This window comes from Ornithorhynchus anatinus, chromosome 17 (assembly GCF_004115215.2).
Source record: "Ornithorhynchus anatinus isolate Pmale09 chromosome 17, mOrnAna1.pri.v4, whole genome shotgun sequence".
Classification (NCBI taxonomy): domain Eukaryota; kingdom Metazoa; phylum Chordata; class Mammalia; order Monotremata; family Ornithorhynchidae; genus Ornithorhynchus; species Ornithorhynchus anatinus.
In genome coordinates, this window is record NC_041744.1 from 32,344,958 (window position 1) to 32,366,730 (window position 21,773).

General features: G+C 42.3%; 1 protein-coding gene across 3 annotated transcripts in view; it reads right to left on the reverse strand.

Annotated features, from left to right (window-relative positions):
* Positions 1–17,961, reverse strand: part of DCBLD2 (discoidin, CUB and LCCL domain containing 2) — a 41,372-nt gene extending 23,411 nt beyond the window's left edge. For 2 of the 3 annotated variants that reach the window (XM_029082020.2, XM_029082019.2), the window contains exons 1-3: positions 17,678–17,961; positions 8,092–8,319; positions 261–398 (exon numbers count right to left, since the gene is read on the reverse strand). In XM_029082020.2, the coding sequence (XP_028937853.1) occupies positions 261–398; positions 8,092–8,319; positions 17,678–17,813 (502 nt within the window). In that variant the 5' untranslated portion in view covers positions 17,814–17,961. Of the gene's footprint in view, positions 1–260; positions 399–8,091; positions 8,320–17,677 lie in introns of those variants that run through there. The other variant, XM_029082021.1, reaches the window with a different exon arrangement.
* Positions 17,962–21,773: the final 3,812 nt, after the last annotated feature.

Genomic DNA, 21,773 nt, shown 5'->3' on the forward strand with positions numbered 1-21,773 from the left:
GACTGGGGGCGGGGGGAGAAGAGCAAAAGGAGCAAGTCATTTCTTTATTCTACTTATATAAAACAAGAATTAGTGTTCTGTTTCTAGAAAGTTTTATATTCTACAATTCACATTGCAAAATAATGAAATTGTGAAATTGTTATGATGGAAAGCAGAAAGGAAAATTGAAATCTCCCCCTACAATTTTTTGAACATCTAGGAAGCCATTTGGAGTGGTCATTATTTTAGAATATAGAAATTTTAAAAAGAAACAAACTTACCTGTTTTATCTGCAGTTGAGTATGAAGCAAAAAATCCCCGCCCAGCAATGTGGATCCCACTCATGAACTGTACTGTTATTTCATTGCTTTCTGACTTAATCAAATGGTCCAACTGTAGTCCCCGGCCACAGTACTTCCCTAAGAAACCGGAAGAGAGATATTTTAGATGTTTGTAAAAATACCAATAGCTAAATCATATGTGATTGTTCAACTCTGCATATGGGTTTGGACCACTGGCTTCATTAATGGAGTTCTGATACAAAGAATTTCATGACTCAACTAGGAATTACACATTTTAACTGTATTTAATATGTTTGAATTGTGTGTCACTCTATGGTATTTTTCTGTTCAAGCAATACATACATACTGGAAAGCAAATCATTTCAAAGTAAATTATCCATACTGATTGATATTTGGACATTAAAAATAATTGGGCAAGCAGCTAGCCAAACCCAGTTTGATTCAGTTAGCCATTCTTGATCAGTTTAGAAATCCAGACCAAAGCTACTGTAGTCTCAATTTGTGAAAGATTTAGGAGAAAAAGCAGAGAAACTTGTCCATCTATTGGAAACAAGTCTACCATCTCAATTGTACTGTACTCTCCCAAGAGCTTAGTACAGTGAGAAGCAGCATAGCCTACTGAAAAGGGCCTGGGAGCCAGAGGACCTGGGTTCTAATTCCGGCTCCTCCACGTGGCTGCTGTGTGACCTTGGGTAAGTCACATAATTTCTCTGTGTCTCGGTACCCTCATCTGCAAAATGGGGATTCAATACCTGTTCTCCCTCCTGCTTAGAACATGAGCCCCATGTTATGCCTATCTTGCATCTACGCCAGTGCTTAGTACAGTGCTTGACACAGAGTTTAGTCAACACCATTAATAATATTATTATTATAATTGCATGGTGCTCAGCACCCAGTAAGCATTCAACAAATATCACTAATTAAATGATTGAAGCACAGTGGTGCTTTTAAAAAAAACCTCTGAAACAAACCAATCACATCACCCAGGATGAGATAAAAGTTGCCACACTGCTTGTTTTGCTTTGTTTTGTTCTGTTTTGCTTTGCTGTCTCTCCCGTTTAGACCGTGAGCCCATTATTGGGCAGGGATTGTCTCTGTTGCTGAATTGTACACTACAAGCGCTTAGTACAGTGCTCTGCACAGAGTAGCGCTCAATAAATACTATTGCATGAATGATGTGCATTAAATAGGATCAAATAGGACTAGATAGATTTTACTTATCAAAAGTTTTTAATATCTGATCTTGCTCCACTTTTGAGTTGAGAAAAGATGATAAGGCAAAGAAAACTGAGAATTGAAGGCTTATACTGGGTAAATGCAGCCCAGAGTGTAAAGAAGTCACATAGAATGCAGGGTGGAGTGGAGGGTAGCAAGAGGGCTTTGAACCTCCAAAAACATAAAGGGGTAGGGAGAACGGTTTTGGGGGTGAGGAGGGGAAATGATTGCTCCTGAGAATTAGGGGCCTTGGACTGTGGGAAGAGGGAAAAGGAGGAAAGTTAAGAATCTGGAAAAAAATAAAGAAATGGAGGGGCAGTGAAAATGGAAAAGATGGGAAAAGTCCAAGTCTTAGATGCCTCACCAATTCTGTGCAGGCTTGGTTCATTAAATATTGTACTCCAGCCTAAATAGTTGAAAATATTCTGAAAGCAAGGAAAACCCAGTCCTAATTACCTGACTCATTTTTCCTCTAAAAAATACAATTCTGGTGAGCAAAAGACTCGTGCTTGCAGGCTGGGTATGTGTCACTTCTTTGTTTTGTATTTCCCAAGGGCTGTAGAGTTCACTGCACTAAATGGGCACTAAATAAATACTGCTACTATCAACTGGTATCTGTCCTGAATGTGTTCCTAATAGACATTTACATGAAATCTTGAAATGTCAACTGAATGCACATTCAGTTGGTAAAAAAAGTTATTGCACCAAGGAATAAAACATGACTGGCTGTTCACACAGTAATAGTGTAGAAATCTTATTTATTGAGCTCTTACTGTGTGCCTAGCCCTAAGCGAAGAGCTGGGAAACAGTATACATGTGGAAATCAAACCCTGTCCCTCTAAGGGTTCACAATCTAGGTAAACCTAGAGTAAACCTAATAGAAGATTGAAAAAAATCTCCCTGAAATTGCTTGTCATTTACTGGTGGCAATGATAAATGACTTGACAGCCAGCTAATATTAGGGAAACTTAATACCATTATCTTTGCCTGCAATTCTCTACAGGTGGCCAGAAAAGCAGGGATTTTGGTTATGTAAGACCGCTATCCCAAGTATAACTCCTGACCAGTCAAGATACCTACCTGCTTTATAAGTGCCCTCCTCTCTCACTCCCATTACCAGCCTGCCCCATTGAACTCTAGACAAGGATTAACATAGGAAAAAAGGACACGGAAGAAAGCAGTGTAGAAAGCAGATTTGGGGGTGTGTGGCTACAAAAAAGTGACTACAGTTCCTGACACAGTCCCCATTAAAGTTTGACTAGCACCTGACATTAATTTTGCCCTGTGCAGAGGCAAATTTAAAAATCTAGCAGAAATTGCATTTACAAATTAAATGTAACCCATGCAGGAAAAAAAATACATCTATTAAATAAAAATTCCCTCAATATTGGATGCCTGCTTAAAAATTTGGGGAGTTACGTTTAAATGCTCAAAATAAAGAACTAGTTTACGAAACTAATATGTACTGCCTCCTACCCATTACCGTGACAGAACTCTGTGCAACTCTGTGATCTGTGGCTTAATTAACGGTTTTAAAATTGGTTAATAGTTAAAACAGAGGCACGCAGACTATGTTAGCACAATCTTAAAACCAGCTGGGAATAGCTGAAAGGCAGAAGAAATTAAATTGAGTAGAAATTTTATTTAAGACAGTTAAGGCTTGTAAATCTGAGTAATAGGCTCATCAGTACTGACTGTTCTTTGCCATTTACGGATGTGCATGTGTGTGTGTGTAATTTAAAAGCATTACAAGCTCAATGACTCGGTGCAAATACCTAGAAGTGTGTGAAAATTCAGTAAGAGTAAAGAGGTGTTAATTTTAGAAAACTATCAGAATGTCACTTCAGTATCTTCATAGAAATATAGAGATCTTCACCAAAATACAGAGTTTGGCCCCCTTTCAAACTCAAATCATACTATGCATGCTACTTGCTTGGGGGGGAAAAACCTTATGTTTAGTCAAATTATTTCAAATTTATTTCTTAAAAGCCCGGAAATGAAGCCTATTTAAGTGTGGGTTTTTTGTGCTTTTGGGAGGAAAAGTAACAAAAATTATTTATACAAGCACAATACTAAAGGGTAGTATGCAAAGGGGTAAGGAGGATTATTTTGCCCTCTGGAAAACTTTAGTCAGTGCAAAAAACAAAATTATGCTTCACAGTCACTGAAAGTCTCTGAAACTTGAAAGAATTTACTGTTGAGATTTTAGCCTTTGAAAACTTGCTCACAGTATCTGGAAAACATTTCTCTTTTAGGATTGTGACAGTTGCAAATTCACTCTTCTAAAGGTGGTGTTGAATTTGCTAGTTAAAACTGAATTACTGATGTTACATTTCGTACTCAAAATTTTACTTTAAAGTAATTCCAACCTACTATACAGCAAGGGTGCTTGGGATTCAGAGATTCCCTTATAAAAGCAGCAGCATGTAAAAAGACGAAAAAAGGATTTTTGTTCAAAAAACCCTACCATTTAGGTATCCTTCCAGGAGCAGAATAAGGTCCTTGATTTTAGCCAACGGCTGTTAACCCTATTATCTACAGCAATAAGGAAGATTATTTACACTTGTACAATTTAGTGTAACTGTTGAGTTTTGTATTCTACTTTCCTGGTCATGCCATTCATATTCATTCAATAGTATTTAATGAGTGCTTACTATGTGCACAGCACTGTACTAAGCGCTTGGAATGTACAATTTGGCAACAGATAGAGACAATGCCTGCCCATTGACAGGTTTACAATCTAATCGGGGGAGACAGACGGACAAAAACAAGACAACTTAATCACGATAAATAGAATCAAGGGGATGTACACCTCATTAATAAATAGGGTAATAAAAATATATACAAATGAGCACAGTGCTGAAGGGAGGGGAAGGGGGGGAGGAGCAGAGGGAAAGGGGGGAAAGGGGGCTTAGCTGAGGGGAGGTGAAGGGGGAGCAGAGAGGGAGCAGAGGGAAAAGGGGAAGCTCAGTCTGGGAAGGCCTCTTGGAGGAGGTGAGCTCACTAGGGCTTTGAAGAGGGGAAGAGAGTTAGTTTGGCGGAGATGAGGAGGCAGGGCATTCCAAGACAGCGGTAGGATGTGGGCCAGAGGTTGAAGGTGGGATAGGCATGAACGGGGGATAGTGAGGAGGTGAGCGGCAGAGGAGTGGAATGTGCGGGGCAGTAGAAAGAGAGAAGGGAGGAGAGGTAGGAGGCGGCAAGGTGATGGAGAGACTTGAAGCCCAGAGTGAGAAGTTTTTGTTTTGTGCGACGGTTGATAGGTAACCACTGGAGGATTTTAAGGAGGGGAGTGACATGCCCAGAGCAATTCTGCAGGAAGATGATCCAGGCAGCAGAATGAAGAATAGACTGGAGCGGGGACAGACAGGAGGAAGGGAGATCAGAGAGAGGGCTGACACAATAATCCAGTCAGGATATTATGAGAGCTTGTACCAGTAAGATAGCCGTTTGGATGGAGAGGAAAGGGTGGATCTTGGCAATCTATACATCTGTTTATTTACCAACATTTTAATCGCTTCTTTACTAAGCAATTTTTTTTTAACTGTCCCTGCCCTTACAATGATTACAGGTTTACTTTTACCCCTATTATATATTTGGTGATTTATGTTCTCCTGTCTCCCCCATTAGAGGGGAGGCCAGAGGTCAGCTTTGATTTCTGTTACATTTTCCACAGCATCAAGTACAGTGTTCTGCACACAGCAGGTGCTCAAAAATGCAATGTTCATTTTAAATTCTGTAATATATTCTGAAAATGGAAGATTCTGCTGTATGACTTGAGTTGGGCTAGTTAGCTTCTATGGATCTGAGTAAGGAGATATTTTGCAAAAATAGAGGGGTGGTTAATTTGGGAAGTATAGTTATATGGGTGCTAAACAATTTAATTCAGACAACTCTGGGTTTTTCACTACTTCAGGATCCTGAGAGGTCTTCTGGTCTAGTCCCTTACAAAGGAGCCAAACAAGGGAGAGCTCTTAGATGGGAGTTGAAGGAATGAGAAAGAAAACTTTCAGATCTTTAGATGGGGCAAGGGGTAATCAAGACCCTTATTCCTGCACCCTAAGTAGAAAATGTAAGAATGCAAAAACATAGAGAATGCCATGCAGGTTCATCCACCCCAGTAATGTCTCCACGTACCTAGAGGATCGGTTTGACTGTTACTAGCTTTACATCCATTTTAGTGGTTATGGATTGCACTACTATCTCACATCTCCTCTTCTAAACTGTAAGCTCCTTGTGGGCAGGGAATGTGTCTACCAACTCTGTTATACTCTCCAAAGTGCTTAGTACAGTGCTCTGATGAGACACAACAGAGCGAAGTGGATAGAGCACAGTCCTAGTAGTCAGATGATCATGAGTTTTAATCCCAACTCTGCCACTTGTCTGTTGTGTGGCCCTGAATAAGTCACTTCACTTCTCTGTGCTTCAGTTGCCTTCATCTGTAAAATGGGAAGTGAGACTGAGCCCAACGTGGGACAGGGACTGTGTCCAATTTGATTTGCTTGTATCCACCCCTGTGCTTAACACAGTGCCTGGTATTTAGTAAGCGCTTAACAAATACCATCATCATCATCATCATCACAATAAACGCTCAACAAATACCATTGTTTGATTGGTAGTGGCCCTCTCACAAATTTATTCAAATCTTGCCACCTTACTGACATTCATCCCTACAACTTCCTTTACAATTCAATATGCCTATGACCCATGGCGTAAAGAACTGCTTCTTTTTACTTTTCTTGAACCTAACCCCTTGAAGCACCAATGGTGTCTGCTGGTATGAGGAATAACTCTTTGCTTTGCAAAGACAGTGTCAAGGACTTTCAGTAGATCACATTTAAACAGCTGCTCTGCAGGGTATGAGATCCCCATGTGATGCAAGGGGGTAAAACAGGCTGCTCTTAGATTCCCAAGACGGAAAATTCTCCCGGCAATGGAGGCTCTCAATCACTCTATCACCATCATCAGGATGCTGTGAGCACTGACTAGGTGCAAAGAACTATAACAGGCCTTTGGGAACAAATGAACAACAAATAGAAGACATAATCCGTACACTTCTAGTTACCCTCTAATGTGTTATGTGTAGGAAGTACTAAACCGATATATTTAGTCATTATCCCACAAAGAAAAGTGCACCTCAGCCAAATGCATTCACAATCCTTATGGACAAAGAATGTGTCTGCCAATTCTGCTGTATCATACTCAGCTTGTATCTACCCCAGCCCTTACTACAGTGCCTGGCAAAAAGTAAGTGCTTAACAAATGCCATAAAAAAAGGTTGACAATGATCCATCTATCCATGTCTTTAGTAACTAGCCAGTGGATGGGACTCGTGAGTTAGGTGTGGAAGCACTTAATGGAAGTATGGCCAAAACCAGGCCTTCCAAGCTCACTGATCAAAAAGTCATATAGAAGTGATTCAAGAGCCTTATTTAAGAGCCAATGTAAGATTACACCTATCATTCATTCACTCAATCGTATTTATCGAATGCTTACTGTGTGCACAGCACTGTACTAAGCGCTTGGAAAGTACAATTCACCAACAAATAGAGAAAATCCCTGCCCACAAAAGACTATCATTTCAGCTTTATCTATTTTTGCCTTTTACCAAAGCTTAAACTTAGAAGGGTGGGACTCTGAGGAGAAAGCAGTCGGAGAGGAGAGGAAGAAAAATGGAAGTTTGGGGACTGAGAAGAGAAGGGAAACTATAGGAACAAGATAAGGAGAGGAATGAGGCGAAGAGGGGGAGAAAAATGTCCAGATACCATCACAGCCCTGCAGAAACAAGCCATCACCTAGCCTGCCCAGGTAGCTGGTGCTGGGGAACCTCCTGGGAACAAGGTAGGGCCTTCAGAGTCACCGCATCGATCCAAAGCCTGTAGAATCACAGCTTGTGCATCTTCCCAGCCCAGCAAGCGTCGCTGTTTTCCTGCAAGCAGCAATGGAGTATGGAGAGCATGCCACTCTCATCCTCTGCTTGGAAAAGGATGAGAGCGACAGTCTCTCAGCACCATCTGGCTCTGAGAGGCAGGAGGCAGTAGCAGGAGCCAGGCTGGGAAACTGCTTGGAGCTGGGGTCCCCAGGCTCGGGACTGGCAGAGAAGCTCTAACCCTGCCCCATCCCGAATGACAAACAACCCGCCCCGTCCTCTCTGGCCCGGAGGTCTGGGTGGACCAGACATGGGTGCGGCAGATGGTCAGTTTGCCCCAGTGGGATGAGAAAGGCTGGGAATGAGAAAACAGCAGTTTTGGATATTTCCTGATACCGCAAATGCAAGCAGGCATAGATCGGAAATCTTACGGTTAGTAACACTTCTGTCCTGGTGGAATCAAAACAATAACAATATTGTGTAAGAGTTTAAATTGTTACTGTGAGGAACATGAAAAATGTCTTTCCAAATTTTAAGTTTTTATACAGACACTTTCCACTACTGCTACACAAAGTATTTACAACACAGATTGTATTGGGGGGTGGCACAAAATTTAGTTTTCAGAGGGGTTATTTTTATGTACAGACATAAAAATACGTGTAAGTATGCACATGTATATGTTGTTTCTCCCTCAAAATATTGCACACGTTAATAAAAACAAATTCTTACCTATCTCAGTTCTGCTGAGTCCAATTCCATTGTAAATTCTCAAATAACTAAGATGACAAGAATCTGAATCCTCAACGTCAAAGTCACCAAATTTAAGGTGCACTCTCTCACCAGTCTTTACACGGATCTCCCACACACAGACTGTGCTGTTGGGATAGGTCTGCGGATAGTTTATAGACGCCAGCGTTCCACTTTCAGGACCTAACAAAGTGTGTCCACAGCCATCACCTTAAAAAAACCAAAAAACAAAGGATGAGCTCTTCAGACTGCTAACCAATTTTAGCTTATTGATGCTTCGAAAAATGTCAAATTTACACAAAGCAGATGGTTATTTTCCTTGATTTTTAAAAAATAAGGTGTCCAATTTAGAATGGAATTAGGAAGCTGAATACCACTGAAAAAAGACAACTGAGAGCAAATATCAGATAATATCAAGCAACTTTTCTTTTGACAATTTGATATCTCAAAATCCTTCCAAAATGCCTATTAGAAATTAAGGAACTTTTCATTCAAAAGGTTGATCTACAATTCAATGGCTATTTCCACAATATATTACTGCCCACGTGGAAGTAGAAGAATTCCACCCAATCGTCCCAGAAAGCAGGAACTGTGTTCTTTAGGAATGCTGCATGGCGTAAAGCTGACATCCACTCTGTAGTCGACATGATGCGCCTTAAAACAGTCATTTCTTCCTGCACTCAGACAGATGGATGTTGTCCAAAGTTCCCTGATTCTGCTGTCATGTCCTAATGACTGTGTGCTTTTAAATTTCATATTCACAGTTGTTTTACCTTCAATACTTCACTGCCTATACTTTCCTATCCAGTTCAGAACAGTCAATTTCTCCTACAGAACAAAAGAAGATATTGAGTTCTGCTACCTCCTTTCACCTAATTACAACATAACAATACCTTGTCAACAGTAAGGGAGATGGTTTTAGCTTCTTTGCTTTAATAACTTCATTGGTCATGTAACAAATGGGTTCAGAAGTTTGGTAGTAATATAATGGCTTAAAAGATAAATGTAATGACAAAGATCAACATAAATTGGCTTAACTCAATCAAGAAACAAAAATTCAATTTTTTAGATGTCCTCTGCCTGAAGTGTACTGTCTTTGACAACTTTTTATTTGATGTCTTCTCTCTATACTTCTCAATCGACTGTCCCTGTATTTCTGAGTTATTCCCATTGAATTTCTCCCATTCGACTGTCACTTTTTCACTGTCATTGGCAAGTGGATGACCACATTGGTTAATCTCATATATTTTTCCTTATCAAGTTTTGTACATGTAAAAGATTTTTCTGTGCACCCAAAAGACACGATGTAATGCTTATTCGGAATTCCCAGCTGCTGCTAAAAACGCACTGTTTAGCATTCCATACCAATGGGAGTCACATGAATTTCTCTCTAATAAGAGCCTGAAAACAATCCTTAAAAATGTTCCCCTAGGGAAGGAAAGGAAACTGTTACACTGGGGAAAGCTTTTCAGAAATGTTTCAGAAAGTGTAAACTAGTCCTATGTCAGAAAGACAAAACTGCAATGCAGCGTGACCTAGTGGAAAAAGCACGGGGCTGGGAGTCAGAAGGACCTGGGTTCTAATCCCTACTCCACCACTTGTCTGCTGTGTGACTTTGGGCAAGTCACTTAACTTCTCTGTGCTTCAGTTACCTCATCTGTAAAATGAGGACTGAGATTGTGAGCCCAGTGTGGGACATGTACTGTGCCCAACCTTATTATCCTATATCTGCCCCAGTGCTTAGAATGGTGCCTGGCACAGAGTAAGCATTTAAATACCATTTTCAAAAAAGTTTGATTATCATGCTAAACTCAAACCTTTTAAGATGTTACTCAATTTAAACAAATTCTGCAGCATTTTCCTGGTTAGCCACAGCGATTTGGAAATTGAAGCAGCAGCTTAGATGGAAGAGGATGCATCTTAGAAAATCAAGCATTACCTACAGCCAGGCTGAGAGACTGACAAACACAGATTGTTCCTTTCCATTTTTACTTGAATGACTGTAAAGAAGCAATGTTTTTATTATTTTACAGTTGCCTATCTTTTGCCTCCTTAAACCATTATCCTTAATTGACTTTCCTTCAGTAGATTTCACCTTTCCCCAACTTTAGAATAGAAATGCTACTAAAAGAAATGGAATAAGAGTCCAAAGTGCAAACGCAGGAGTTGGAAAAAATGGTAATTCATCTAGCAATTTGCCTGCTTTAAAAGCTAGCTGAGAGACGGGCAAGAACAGCCCACTTGCATCGTGCCAAGAATGTGCTGAAATATGTGATACAGTTCAGTGTTTCCTAGTCCCACAAACAAGCTGATATGCCCCAGAAAACTGAAGCAAAAACAATGTCTCTTGTTCATTTCAATGACTTGGTTAGAATGCTCTTTTCCACATTTTAAACAGTTTTCGTGAAGGTTAGATTAACCTGATAACAAGGCCAGGGGTTAGGGATTTGCAGCAGCAGCTGTTTTCAAAAACTTAAACTCTTCAAAGCCCAGTAAAATATTCAAGTCCAATCAGATGGCTGGATTTATACATTGTCATTAAAGCAGCCCAATGGAACGTTTTACTGGACTGTAAGATCCTTGACCACAGGGATCATAACTACTTACTATACCGTAGTCTCTCAAGCCGGAAAGTACAATGTTCCACACAGTAAGTACCCCATAAATACCACTGATTTTACAGCAGTATTCCCAAATAAGCACTGAATAACCAGTTCTGCCACAAATTAATAGTGCAATTTACCTTCCAGCTCTATGTTTTCATTTGCTTATTACAAACAGTTCAACACAAGCTTGACAAAACAATTTTTTTAAGGAATACAATTATATAAATTCTGAAATGTAAGCATATTCACCAACCAAAAGTCAGGTATTTTCAACCCAGGTTATTTATTATAAACTATCACAGTTACGGCAATATGCAAAAGTTAGAACAAGTGCTATGAGCCAGGCACCATGCTAAGCACTGGGATGGATACAAGCCAATCAGGTTGGACGCAGTCCATTTCCCACATGGGTTCACAGTCTTAAGCCCCATTTTACAGATGAGGTAATTGAGGCCTTATGAAGTTAAGTAATTTGCCCAAGGTCACAAAGCAGACAAGTGGCAGAACTGGAATTCAAACCCAGGTCCTCTGACTCCCAAGTCCATGCTTTTCCTGCTAGGCCATGCGGCTCTGAGTGACATCAATGGAGAGGATATGAATGGCACACCAGATTCCTGTAACAATTCATTCTCTTTGGCAGAGGTCTCGTTGGAAAAATCAGTCCATGATTCAGGCCTGCCACCTACTTACCTCTAGAAAGAAAATGCTGCTGCCTGGCTGCTACGCTGGGATGAAATGATTTCACAAGAAATTCAAATTTACAGAGTCTACTAATCCTATCATTTGAACGATTGCTCATTTGTTTCCTGGAAAGCTTTCTCTGCCCTTTCCATTTTTCTTCAATCCAAAATGCAATAAACAACTCACTCTGCTTTTGTTAATCGGCCAATAGCATTTATTGAGCAACTATGCTGTTCAGAAAACTCTAAACATTGGGAAAAATTAACGGTGGTATTTGTTAGGCACTTACTATGTGATAAGTATCATACTAAGCACCGGGGTAAGCATAACCAGACTGTAAGCTCATTATGGGCAACAAGGGGTTGAGAGTGCAGTGCTGTCATACTTGGGAGAATGTAATCTGGGGAGGAAAAAGAAAATTGGGAAAAGCTTCTTGGAGGTTATAGATTGTTACAGATATACCACCACTGAACACTTTATCATTACTTTCACATTACTCATGTTTATTCCAGGTTTGGTATTCACACACCTGGAAAGTCAACTATTCAAAAGAATTGCTGATTTTTTTTTCAAAAAGATTCGAAGTGTTTTTCCATTAAATTAGTTGCTTGTAACACACCCCTTTCTGCCACAATGAATGTCCTTGCCACACGTTTCGGCTAGTTCACTGTTAAGGAATTAGGACATTTTCTTCTGACAAACTGGTGAGCCTGCTTCGTCATGGCATGTCACATTATTTGAGAAAACTGCTTGTATGCTCGTATGCATCATGAAAGCCAGTCAAGCATGACAGTGTGGGTTTTTCTTAATGCAAGATCTGCAAGAACACAAGTCTTGCATTATAGAACTGAGTTTATGGGGAAATCTGGCTTTTAAAAAAACCCCTATGACACAACTTGGTTAAAATATTAATTTATGTCTTCAAATTCAAATTCTTGAATTCTGATTTCTAGATCTCTGTACCTTTTGCATTTTACTTTTTTCAATTTTATTCCAGACTGAAAACATTTTTGAAAACTTTCCAAAACCACCCCCTTTTCACAGTGGCAACAATTACAAGCTAATCTTGTCTCTGAAAAAGAAAAAAAATATTGTCATAAAGCTTTCCATTGGTAGTCTGCTCAAAATCAAACTTGGTGTAAAGTAGCAAAAACGGTAAATTTCCATTATACTCTGTTTGCTAATGGAACACTTGATTATGCAGCAGGAGAAGAAGAGACCCTATAATTCCCATTTTCTGATCCCAAGATCAGAGCAGGATACAGGAATTCCCTCTGCTCCTGGCAGTCTCACTCTCTGATATGTCAGGGTCTATTTTTAGCACACCTGCAGCTCATTAAATGGGGCTTCCAAGGGGGAGATGCCTCAGTTCCATTTTCTGACTCTAGGTTCTTAAGCCAGGGTCAGGAATTAAGACTCCTTTCCCATTCCCCACCACACACTCCCACCCCCCACCCCTTGGAATTTTGCCATCACTTAAGATAGAAAAATTGTTTGATTCCTTTCTTCCTGTATGCAATTGCCTGCATTCAATACATCGGGGAAAGGGAAAGATTTGTTGTATGAACCCCCATTTACTGAATATGTGTAAATTTTAAATATTCAGGCTATGACATTACTGAATTTTGCCATTACTCAAGATAGAAAATCATCTGATTTCTTCCTATACATCATCATCAATGGTATTGATCGAATGCTTACTCTACACATTAAATGAACCAAAAAAAGCAAAACACCATCCCTATATCATCTTCACATAAACTGCAGAAAGAAGCATGATCCCTAATTCTTTGGAATTATTCGGTTTCATTACTACTAACTCAGAAAACTTCTTTAATCACTTTCTACAATAAAAATTGTAAACGGTTATTAAACTTGATTGCAATAGATAATAAATACTGTCAAAAATGTCCCCCATCTATAGATGAGACAGCTATATTCTGAAGTAAATTTATGACTGCTACCTATGTATTTACTGCCTGTTGATTACCTTAGGTTATCTTGCATTTTATATGTGCATTTTTATACATATATTCAGAGCAAACTATTTCAATATTTTTAAATTCCTGAAATATGGTCATGGAAGAAAATTAGATTACATTTCTAATTCTGATTGCTAAGCAATGTTAACTAGAACACAATCTTGCTGGGAAAGAGTGACAATACATATAAACACTTGACTTTAGCCAAATAGAACAGATGGATATACCATGAATCTATCTGCCCAACCATAATTAGGCATAACATAAATGGGAACTGATTATGATTCGGCAGAGGATTATGAGTTGCTTATAAAGCCCTTTACTCCCTATAGAGCACAAGGTATTATTTCAAAAGTGCGATAACCTGTACTAGAGGTCAGTGTCGTGTGGTTCAGGTCACATCCAACAATTCCAATCACACACAAATGGAATTTGTGTCAAGTGTTGCTTATTCTGGCTACCCTAACATGAATGGGTCACACTCTTGGCTCAAATCTATGTAGATCAATCCCAAGGATATGTATCTGTGTGTCCTTTCTTTTCAAAAATTAGCTAGTAACAGTAAAATCTGATCTGTGCTCTGGGTGTGGCTGAAAACAATGCATGACTGGCAAGATCATAATACACTCAGAGCACATCAAGAGCTCTTTATCACACTTTTTCATTGCACTTTGCAAGGCACTCTGATGTTTCTGATCATGTCTCAATGACCTACCATTTGAGGTTGCTTATGCTTGGTGTCACTGGCAAAATAACCTGAGAAGCCAGCTGTGCTTTCTCTGATCAGTTCAGGGCTCACAGCCATAGGAAAACCTGAGAGAAAGGTCCTGCTGGCTCTCTTTAATTATAGTGATTGTTAGCCACTATGTGCCGAACACAGTACTAGGCGCTGGGGGAGACTCAAGATAATACTACTGGACACGGTTCCTGGCCCACATGGAGATCAGTCCAAACAGAAGAAAGTAGGATTTAACCCCCATTTTACAGATGAGGAAACTGAGGCACAGATAAGTTAAGTGACAAGAGACGGGGCTGGGATTAGAGCCCAGATCCTCTGTCTCCCAAGCACATGCTCTTTGCACTAAGCCATGCTGCTCCTTTATTCTGTTTTCTATGTCTCTTTCCCTCCACCAATGGTTTATACTGCAGCTTGCTAAATTCTTTGCCAAATGAGACCTAAATGATCTGACCACAGGAAATTCTGAATTACTGATGAAAATTTTGATTTTTTTTAACCTTCCTGAATGTAAATTGCTGCTTCATCCGGGCAGTCAACCCAGTGTTGACAAAGCGATTTAATACCACTCTTCTTGTATGTGTGCCTTAGGTGCATAGATGAGGCAGTGAAGATGATCATGACAAAGAAGAGCTTTTCCACTTGGCAAGAAGGAGGTTACTGGAAAGGATGGGTCTCAGTGGGGGAACTGGGAGGGAAACAAGATTATAGAGATTCAAGAAAGGAGTTGGAGGAGGAAGTTGGGGCGGTGGGTAAATACAATCCTTTAGAGGACTGTACACAGCAATGGAAGGAAGAAGATGTAGTAGAGTCCAGAGAAGGTCAGGAATAACTAGTGGGGCCAATGAGCACAGGTGTTTTACTAAAGGAAACTGTTACTGAGTGGAAAGGCAAGTTTTAGCAGGTAAGGATGAATCTGAATATTACGAAGTCAGTCTGGTGCCTGAATTTCGGCTAACAGAGGTGAGTCATTGGAAACATAGATGTGGATGTTGAAGTCCCTGTGGATCAAGCAGCGTGGCTCAGAGGAAAGAGTCAGGGCTTGGGAGTCAGAGGTCATGGGTTCTAATGCCACCTCTGCCACCTGTCAGCTGTGTGACTTTGGGCAAGTCACTTAACTTCTCTGTGCCTCAGTTCCCTCATCTGTAAAATGGGGATTAAAACTTTGAGCCCCACATGGGACAACCTAATCACCTTATATCCCTCCAGCGCTTAGAACAGTGCTTTGCATATAGTAAGTGCTTAACAAATACCACCATTATTATTATCAGTGTAAGAGAGGAGGAAGGTGAGAAAGACAACAAATTCACTCATAAAAATAGAAGCGGGGCGACTACAACCAGCAATTTGTAGCAAGTGATAGAACTGCCCAGGAAGAGAAAGTGAGGGATGGGAGGAGGGATAATGTCAAGGAAGCATGGGTGGTAGCAAGGGACAGGTATGACTCCTGCCCTTTTCCCTTTGAGTCAAGGGGAGTGGGAAGTGGTCAGATTCCCACAGAGCAGCAGGAGAGGTGGGTCAATGTCAGCGAGGAGGAGCAGTGGCTGGGTCAGCAACAGGTAAAAGATGAAGAGGAGCTTGCCCCTGAGAGTGTGGGCATTCCACCGGCGGCTTTTAGACGAGGATGTGAGGTGGAGCAGATCACGGTGAAAGCCGGATCACGGTGAAAGCCCAGACTCTCCAGGACTGAGGCTTCCAGGTCTCTCAGCGCATGGCAGTGTGAGAGCAGCGGATAGACTGAAAAGAGCTGGATCTACCACCTAGGAAAAGGGTATTTATACCTGACTCAACTGGCCATAACATCAAGATACATTCATGATACTGATGAATTTACCTGGACAGTCAAAGCCTATGAAAATAATGCAGGTCTTGATATGACTTCCAGTACTTTTCTTGGACTGCTTTACATCAGAAGCCACATTGCACTTCAAAGTGCATGGTCAACTCTGCTCTGACCTCCGCCTGTAAAAAACTGTGCTTACTGGCTTGGATACCATGTCTTCTTTAATAGTCAACCACACCCATTCTCGAAGATTGTTCTATTGACAGAGATGCAAGTACTTGCAGATCTCAGGGTTTGAAGCTGGACTATTTTGCTTTATGAAACACTAATCTTCAGCAATGTCTTTTATATATAATATGGGCAGATCAGATCAACATTTAATGATCCTTGGACATTTTAGGACTTTCAAAACACACATCTACACTGATGAGCATTTACTGCACTCCAACATACTTGCAAAGTACCTGAATCTGCCCATTTAAAGAGAACATATTACTGTTATGTATTACCAAAAATAATCTTCTTACAACCCAGAAACCAGTAAACAGGAGTTGCCAAGCTTTGAAGCACTTCCCCCAAGAACCGTACCGAAAAAAGTGGGAGAAACTTTTAAATGACAGCCTCAAAAATGAAAACGCATTCAGCAACTGGAAACATTCCTTAGATACCACACTGCAGTGATAAAGGAAATGCAGAAGAGAAATGAATTCTGCCACCGATGACAGACTGAATACCAACGGAAAAAGGATTAAAAAAGCAAGACTTTATGATCTAATTCATATTTTAACGTTTACATCAATTTTTGCTGTACAACTACCTCTGGATGTTTTTCGGTTTTGCTTTTAAATCACGTAGCACAACTGAAAAGTGATTTGGTTACATTCTAGAAGAGATAACCTACTTCCAGGAGTAGAGCAATAGAGGGTTTTAATTTAAAATAAAACTTGTGGGCTTGCCAACGTCATTTACCCATGGAAGTTTTCCAGGCCTCGTGACATCTCAGAGTGACCAGAATGGATTTTTTTTTTTGAGCTTTGGCATCAGAGAATTCCAGTGACGATCCCCTTTGGATTGCGACTCGCCCCACCTCATCAATACAATCAGCAGGCGTCCCCCGCAGACACTAAGCATTGTATGCCTGCCTGGCCTCGCCGAACGGTCCCGTTCAACTGCTTTTAAACGGCAGGGGAGGGAAAAAAACAAATCCCTTTTGCAAACGCACAAGTCCAAAGTTTCTTTTCTGCAAAGCACCCAAAGAGGTTTGTCTGTCCGTCTCCCCCGATTAGACTGTAAACCCGTCAAAGGGCAGGGACTGTCTCTATCTGTTACCGATGTGTCCATTCCAAGTGCTTAGTAGAGAGCTCTGCACATAGTAAGCGCTCAATAAATGCTATTGAATGAATGAATAATAATTATGGTATTTGTTAAGCGCTTACAATGTGCAGAGCACTGTTCTAAGCGCTTGGGTAGGTACAGGGTAATCAGATTGTCCCATATGGGGCTCAACATTTTTTAATCCCCATTTTTACAGATGAGGTAACTGAGGCACAGAGAAGTTAAGTGATTTGCCCAAGGTCACACAGCAGACAAGTGTGCTCCACGACCTCTGACTCCCAAGACTGTGTTCTTTCCACTAAACCACGCTGCATACCGCCCCCCCCCCCCCCGAGAAGAGTGTTGTGCACAGGGCAGGCTCCCACTCCAGGATGGGGGCGTGGAAGGGCTCCTGATGCCTCCCACGCTTGATTTTGCAAAAGGCACTGCTTCGGGGGCCACTCACCCTTCTGGGCCTCGGTGTCCCCGAGCAGCAGGAGGAGGAGGAGCTGGAGCAGGCCTGTCCCGGAGGCGGAGGAGGCGCGGGCGGCCGGGAGGAGCCGCAGGCCGGGCCTGCTTCTCAGCATGGCCCCGGGCTCCATCGCGGCCGGCAGTCGGCGTGCATAGTGAGGGGAGCGGGAGACAACGGGCGCCGCTCCCGGATGGCCCAGGGCTACGGCCCCGCAGGACCAAACGACCTGCAACGGAGGGAGCGGGGCCGCCGAGCAGCAGCAGGACGAGGAGGGAGGCCTGCCGCACCCCGCGCTCCAGCCCCCGCTCTCATTGGCTCGCTCTCCCCCCCTCCCCGCCGCTCCACCAATAGCCGCGCGGCTCCCCCCCCCCCGGCCCCGTCCGCTACTCCCGTCCCTTTCGTCCAATCGCGGCCCGCCTCCCTCAATCCCCTTCCCTCCTCTTTTCCCTCGGGCCGCCCTCCACCGCTTTCCAACGGGGACTTCCCGCTGGATCTCCAAAAAGCCAGAAGTTCAAAGAGTTGTTGCCATTCAGTGCGACTCCCCCAGGGAATTCATTCATTCAATGGTAATTCTTGAGCGCTTACTATGTGCAGAGCACTGGACTGAGCGCTTGGAATGGACAAAGTTGCCGACTTGTTCATCCCAAGCGCTCAGTACAGTGCTCTGCACATAGTAAGCGCTCAATAAATACTATTGAATGAACAAATCGGTTTGTTGAGACAGTCGCTGCCTTTTGATTGGCTTACAGTCTAATCGGGGGAGACAGACAAAATGCATCACCAATGGCTTGCGGGAGTGCCCAATTCCCGCCCCCCCCCCCCCCCGCCAGGGAATTCCATGCCACACCAAGGCCCCTTTTTCCAATGGAATACCACCAATGGAAGTATTTGTTAAGCGCTGACTATGTGCCAGACACAGTAATAATAATAATGTTGGTATTTGTTAAGCGCTTACTATATGCAGAGCAGTGTTCTAAGCTCTGGGGTAGATATGGGGTAATCAGGTTGTCCCACGTGAGACTCACGGTCTTTATTCCCATTTTACAGATGAGGTAACTGAGGCACAGAGAAGTTAAGTGACTTGCCCAAAGTCACACAGCTAACAAGTGGCAGAGGCGGGATTAGAACCCACGACCTCTGACTCCCAAACCCGGGCTCTTTCCACTAAGCCACGCTACTTTAGAACCCATGACCTTCTGACTTGCAGCCCCATGCTCTATCCTCTAAGCCATGCTGCTTCTCACTGTACTAAATGCCCTGTACTAAGTGCCTGGGAGAGTACAGAACAACAGAGTGCTCCATTCACCATGCCGTGCTGTCTCTCTGAGTGTGAGTGGCATTTTCTGAGCCCGTTGGTGGGCAGTGATTGTTTCTATTCGTTGCCGAACTGTACAGTCTAAGGGCTTAGTACAGTGCTCTGCACACAGCAAACGCTCAATAAATACGATTAAATGAATTTTCTCCGAGGGTTAAAAGTGCAAAAGGGAAAAAGTGCATGCTTTTTTAAGGGGTGGAATAGTGGCGGGAAGATCAGGTGGGATCTAGGATTCCCTTCTGATTTTAAATGAAACCCCTGCTCATGTCACATCTTCACTGGACCTCCTTTTCCCCCATCTCTAGAATGGGGATTATAAAAATAATTGTTGGGGTCTTGAAATGGTAAATAGAATAGGATGATCCTCTTAATATCTCCTTAGTGGTTCCTTGCCAGAGTGGGCAGGGATTGTCTCTATCTGTTGCTGAATTGTATATTCCAAACGCTTAGTACAGTGCTCTGCACATAGTAAGCACTCAATAAATACTATTGAATGAAAGAATGGCCTTCAGAAATATGATGGAGTCCAGATCAACATAAGATGCTTTCCAAAAACACTCTATAGGAACAGCCTCCACTCTGACCCTGGCACCTAGTAGAACAAAATGAACCCACTTTCCAGAGATGCAGAGCCTGAACCTGTGCAGCAAACTGGAACTACAGTATTTACCACCGAGAGGTTCTCCCTGCCTATTCTGGGACACTGAAGCAACCCTTGAGTAGGAATGGACCTTATGGTCCTACGTCAGGGAAGCTGCTTAACAAGTCAACATTTCATTTAGATGCTTTAGTGGCACGCCAGCTTCCTGGGGGTCTCTCCTCATCACATTCCAACTGCAGTCAATGTGACAGAAGGAAGCATGGAAGAAGAGGGATTATTGGCACAGTAAAACCTAATTTTCTAAGACCTCCGTTAACATGGGATTTGCTTTAATTTGAATATGGCACTTACCCGGTATCTCCTATTGCCATCTCTACTGCTGACAAAAGAAGACAGCTCTGATCTGAAGGAGAACGGTTTGGTCTTCACTGGCTCCAGCAAAACTCCAATTCAGCTGCCAGCCCAGGAGATGTACAGAACATCAGGGTGGAAGGGAGCTTTTCTGAATCTCCAAAAACACTGGGGAGAATTAAAGGGACAGTCAGAGAAAGAAACTAGGAAACTTAATTTAAACAGTACAGAATTTCACCCCTGCTACTCCTCCTACCTCTTCAGGCTTAGCCTCTCATCCAACTTGCACTCACACATCTTCTCTTGCTTCCAGGTCATCAACAGTTCATGTCCTTCCCGCACCTCAAACTCAACATGTCTAGATGGAACTACTCATCTTCCCTCCTAACCCCACTCCTCTTATCTTTCCCATCTCTGTCAGTGGCACCACCATCCTCTCAATCCCAGAAACCTGAAGCTTTGAAGTCATGTAAACCAACCAGCCCCTTAAGATTTGTAGGGTTTAGTCAATGAATCAGTAGTATTTACGGAGTGCTTACTATGTGCAGAGCACTGTGGGAGAGTATAACACAACAAAGTTGTTAGAGCCGATCCCTGCCCACAAGGATCTTAGTCTAAAGGGAGAGACAGACATTGAAATAAATTAAGGATATGTACATAAGTGTTTGGAGGCTGATGGAGGAGTGTATATCAAGTGCTGAAAGAGTACAGATCCAAGTGTGGTGATGCAGAAGGGAGAGGGAGAGTAAAGGAAAGAGAGTTTAGTTGGGAGAGCCTTCTGGAGGAGCTGTGACTTTAAAATGGCTTTGAAGGTGGGAGGGTGGTAGTCTTTTGGCTAGGAAGAGGGAGGACATTCCAGGCTAGGCAGAGGATGAGAGCTAGGGGAAGGTGGCAAGATAGATGAGATCAAAGTACAGAGAGTAGGTTGGTGTTAGAGGAGCAAAGTGTATGGGCTGGGCTGTAGTAGGAAATCGGCAAGGTAAGGTGAAGCTGATGGTAAGGAGTTTCTATTTGATGTGGAGGTGAATGAGCAACCACTGGTGATTCTTGAGGAGAGGAGAAATGTGGACATAACAGGTTTTGAGAAAAACGATCTGTGCAGGAGAGTGAAGTATGGACTGGAGACGGGGGAGACAGGAGGCAGGGAGGTCAGCAAGGAGGCTGATGCAGAAGGGATATGATAAGTGCTTCATTCAGCATAGTAACAGTTAGCATGGAAAGGAAAGGTTGGATTTTAGAGATGCTGTGTAGGTAGAACTGACAGGATTTGGTGACAGATGAATATGTGGGTGGAATGAGGCAGATGAGCCAAGGATAATGCCAAAGTTAGGGGGTTGGGAGATGGGAAGGAGAATGGTATTGTCTATGGTGATGGGAAAAACAGGGGGAGGACAGGGTTTGGATGGGAAGATGAAGCATGTTAAGTTTGAGGTGTCAGCAGAATATCCAGGTAGAGATATCCTGAAGGCAGGAGGAAATTCGAGACTGCAGAGAAGGAGAGAGGTCAGGGCAGGAAAGGTAGGTTTGGGAATCACTTGTGTGCAGGTGGTAGGTGAAGCTGTGGGAGCAAATTAGTTATTTTTACTTTTGTACCTACATTTATTCAATTGCACATTCCCTTCTACAGTGTTCTGATTGTTCTATTGGTGTAAGCTCCTGGTGGGCAGGGAATATGTCAAGCACTGACATACAGTGCACTGGACCCAGTGAGCTCTCAGAAAATACCATTACTGCTGCTATTACTCTTGCCTGGATAAAGCCTTTTCTTCTTAAGACTGTATTCCCTTTTAGGTCCTTAAAGGGGCATTTTGCAGTTTAGCAGG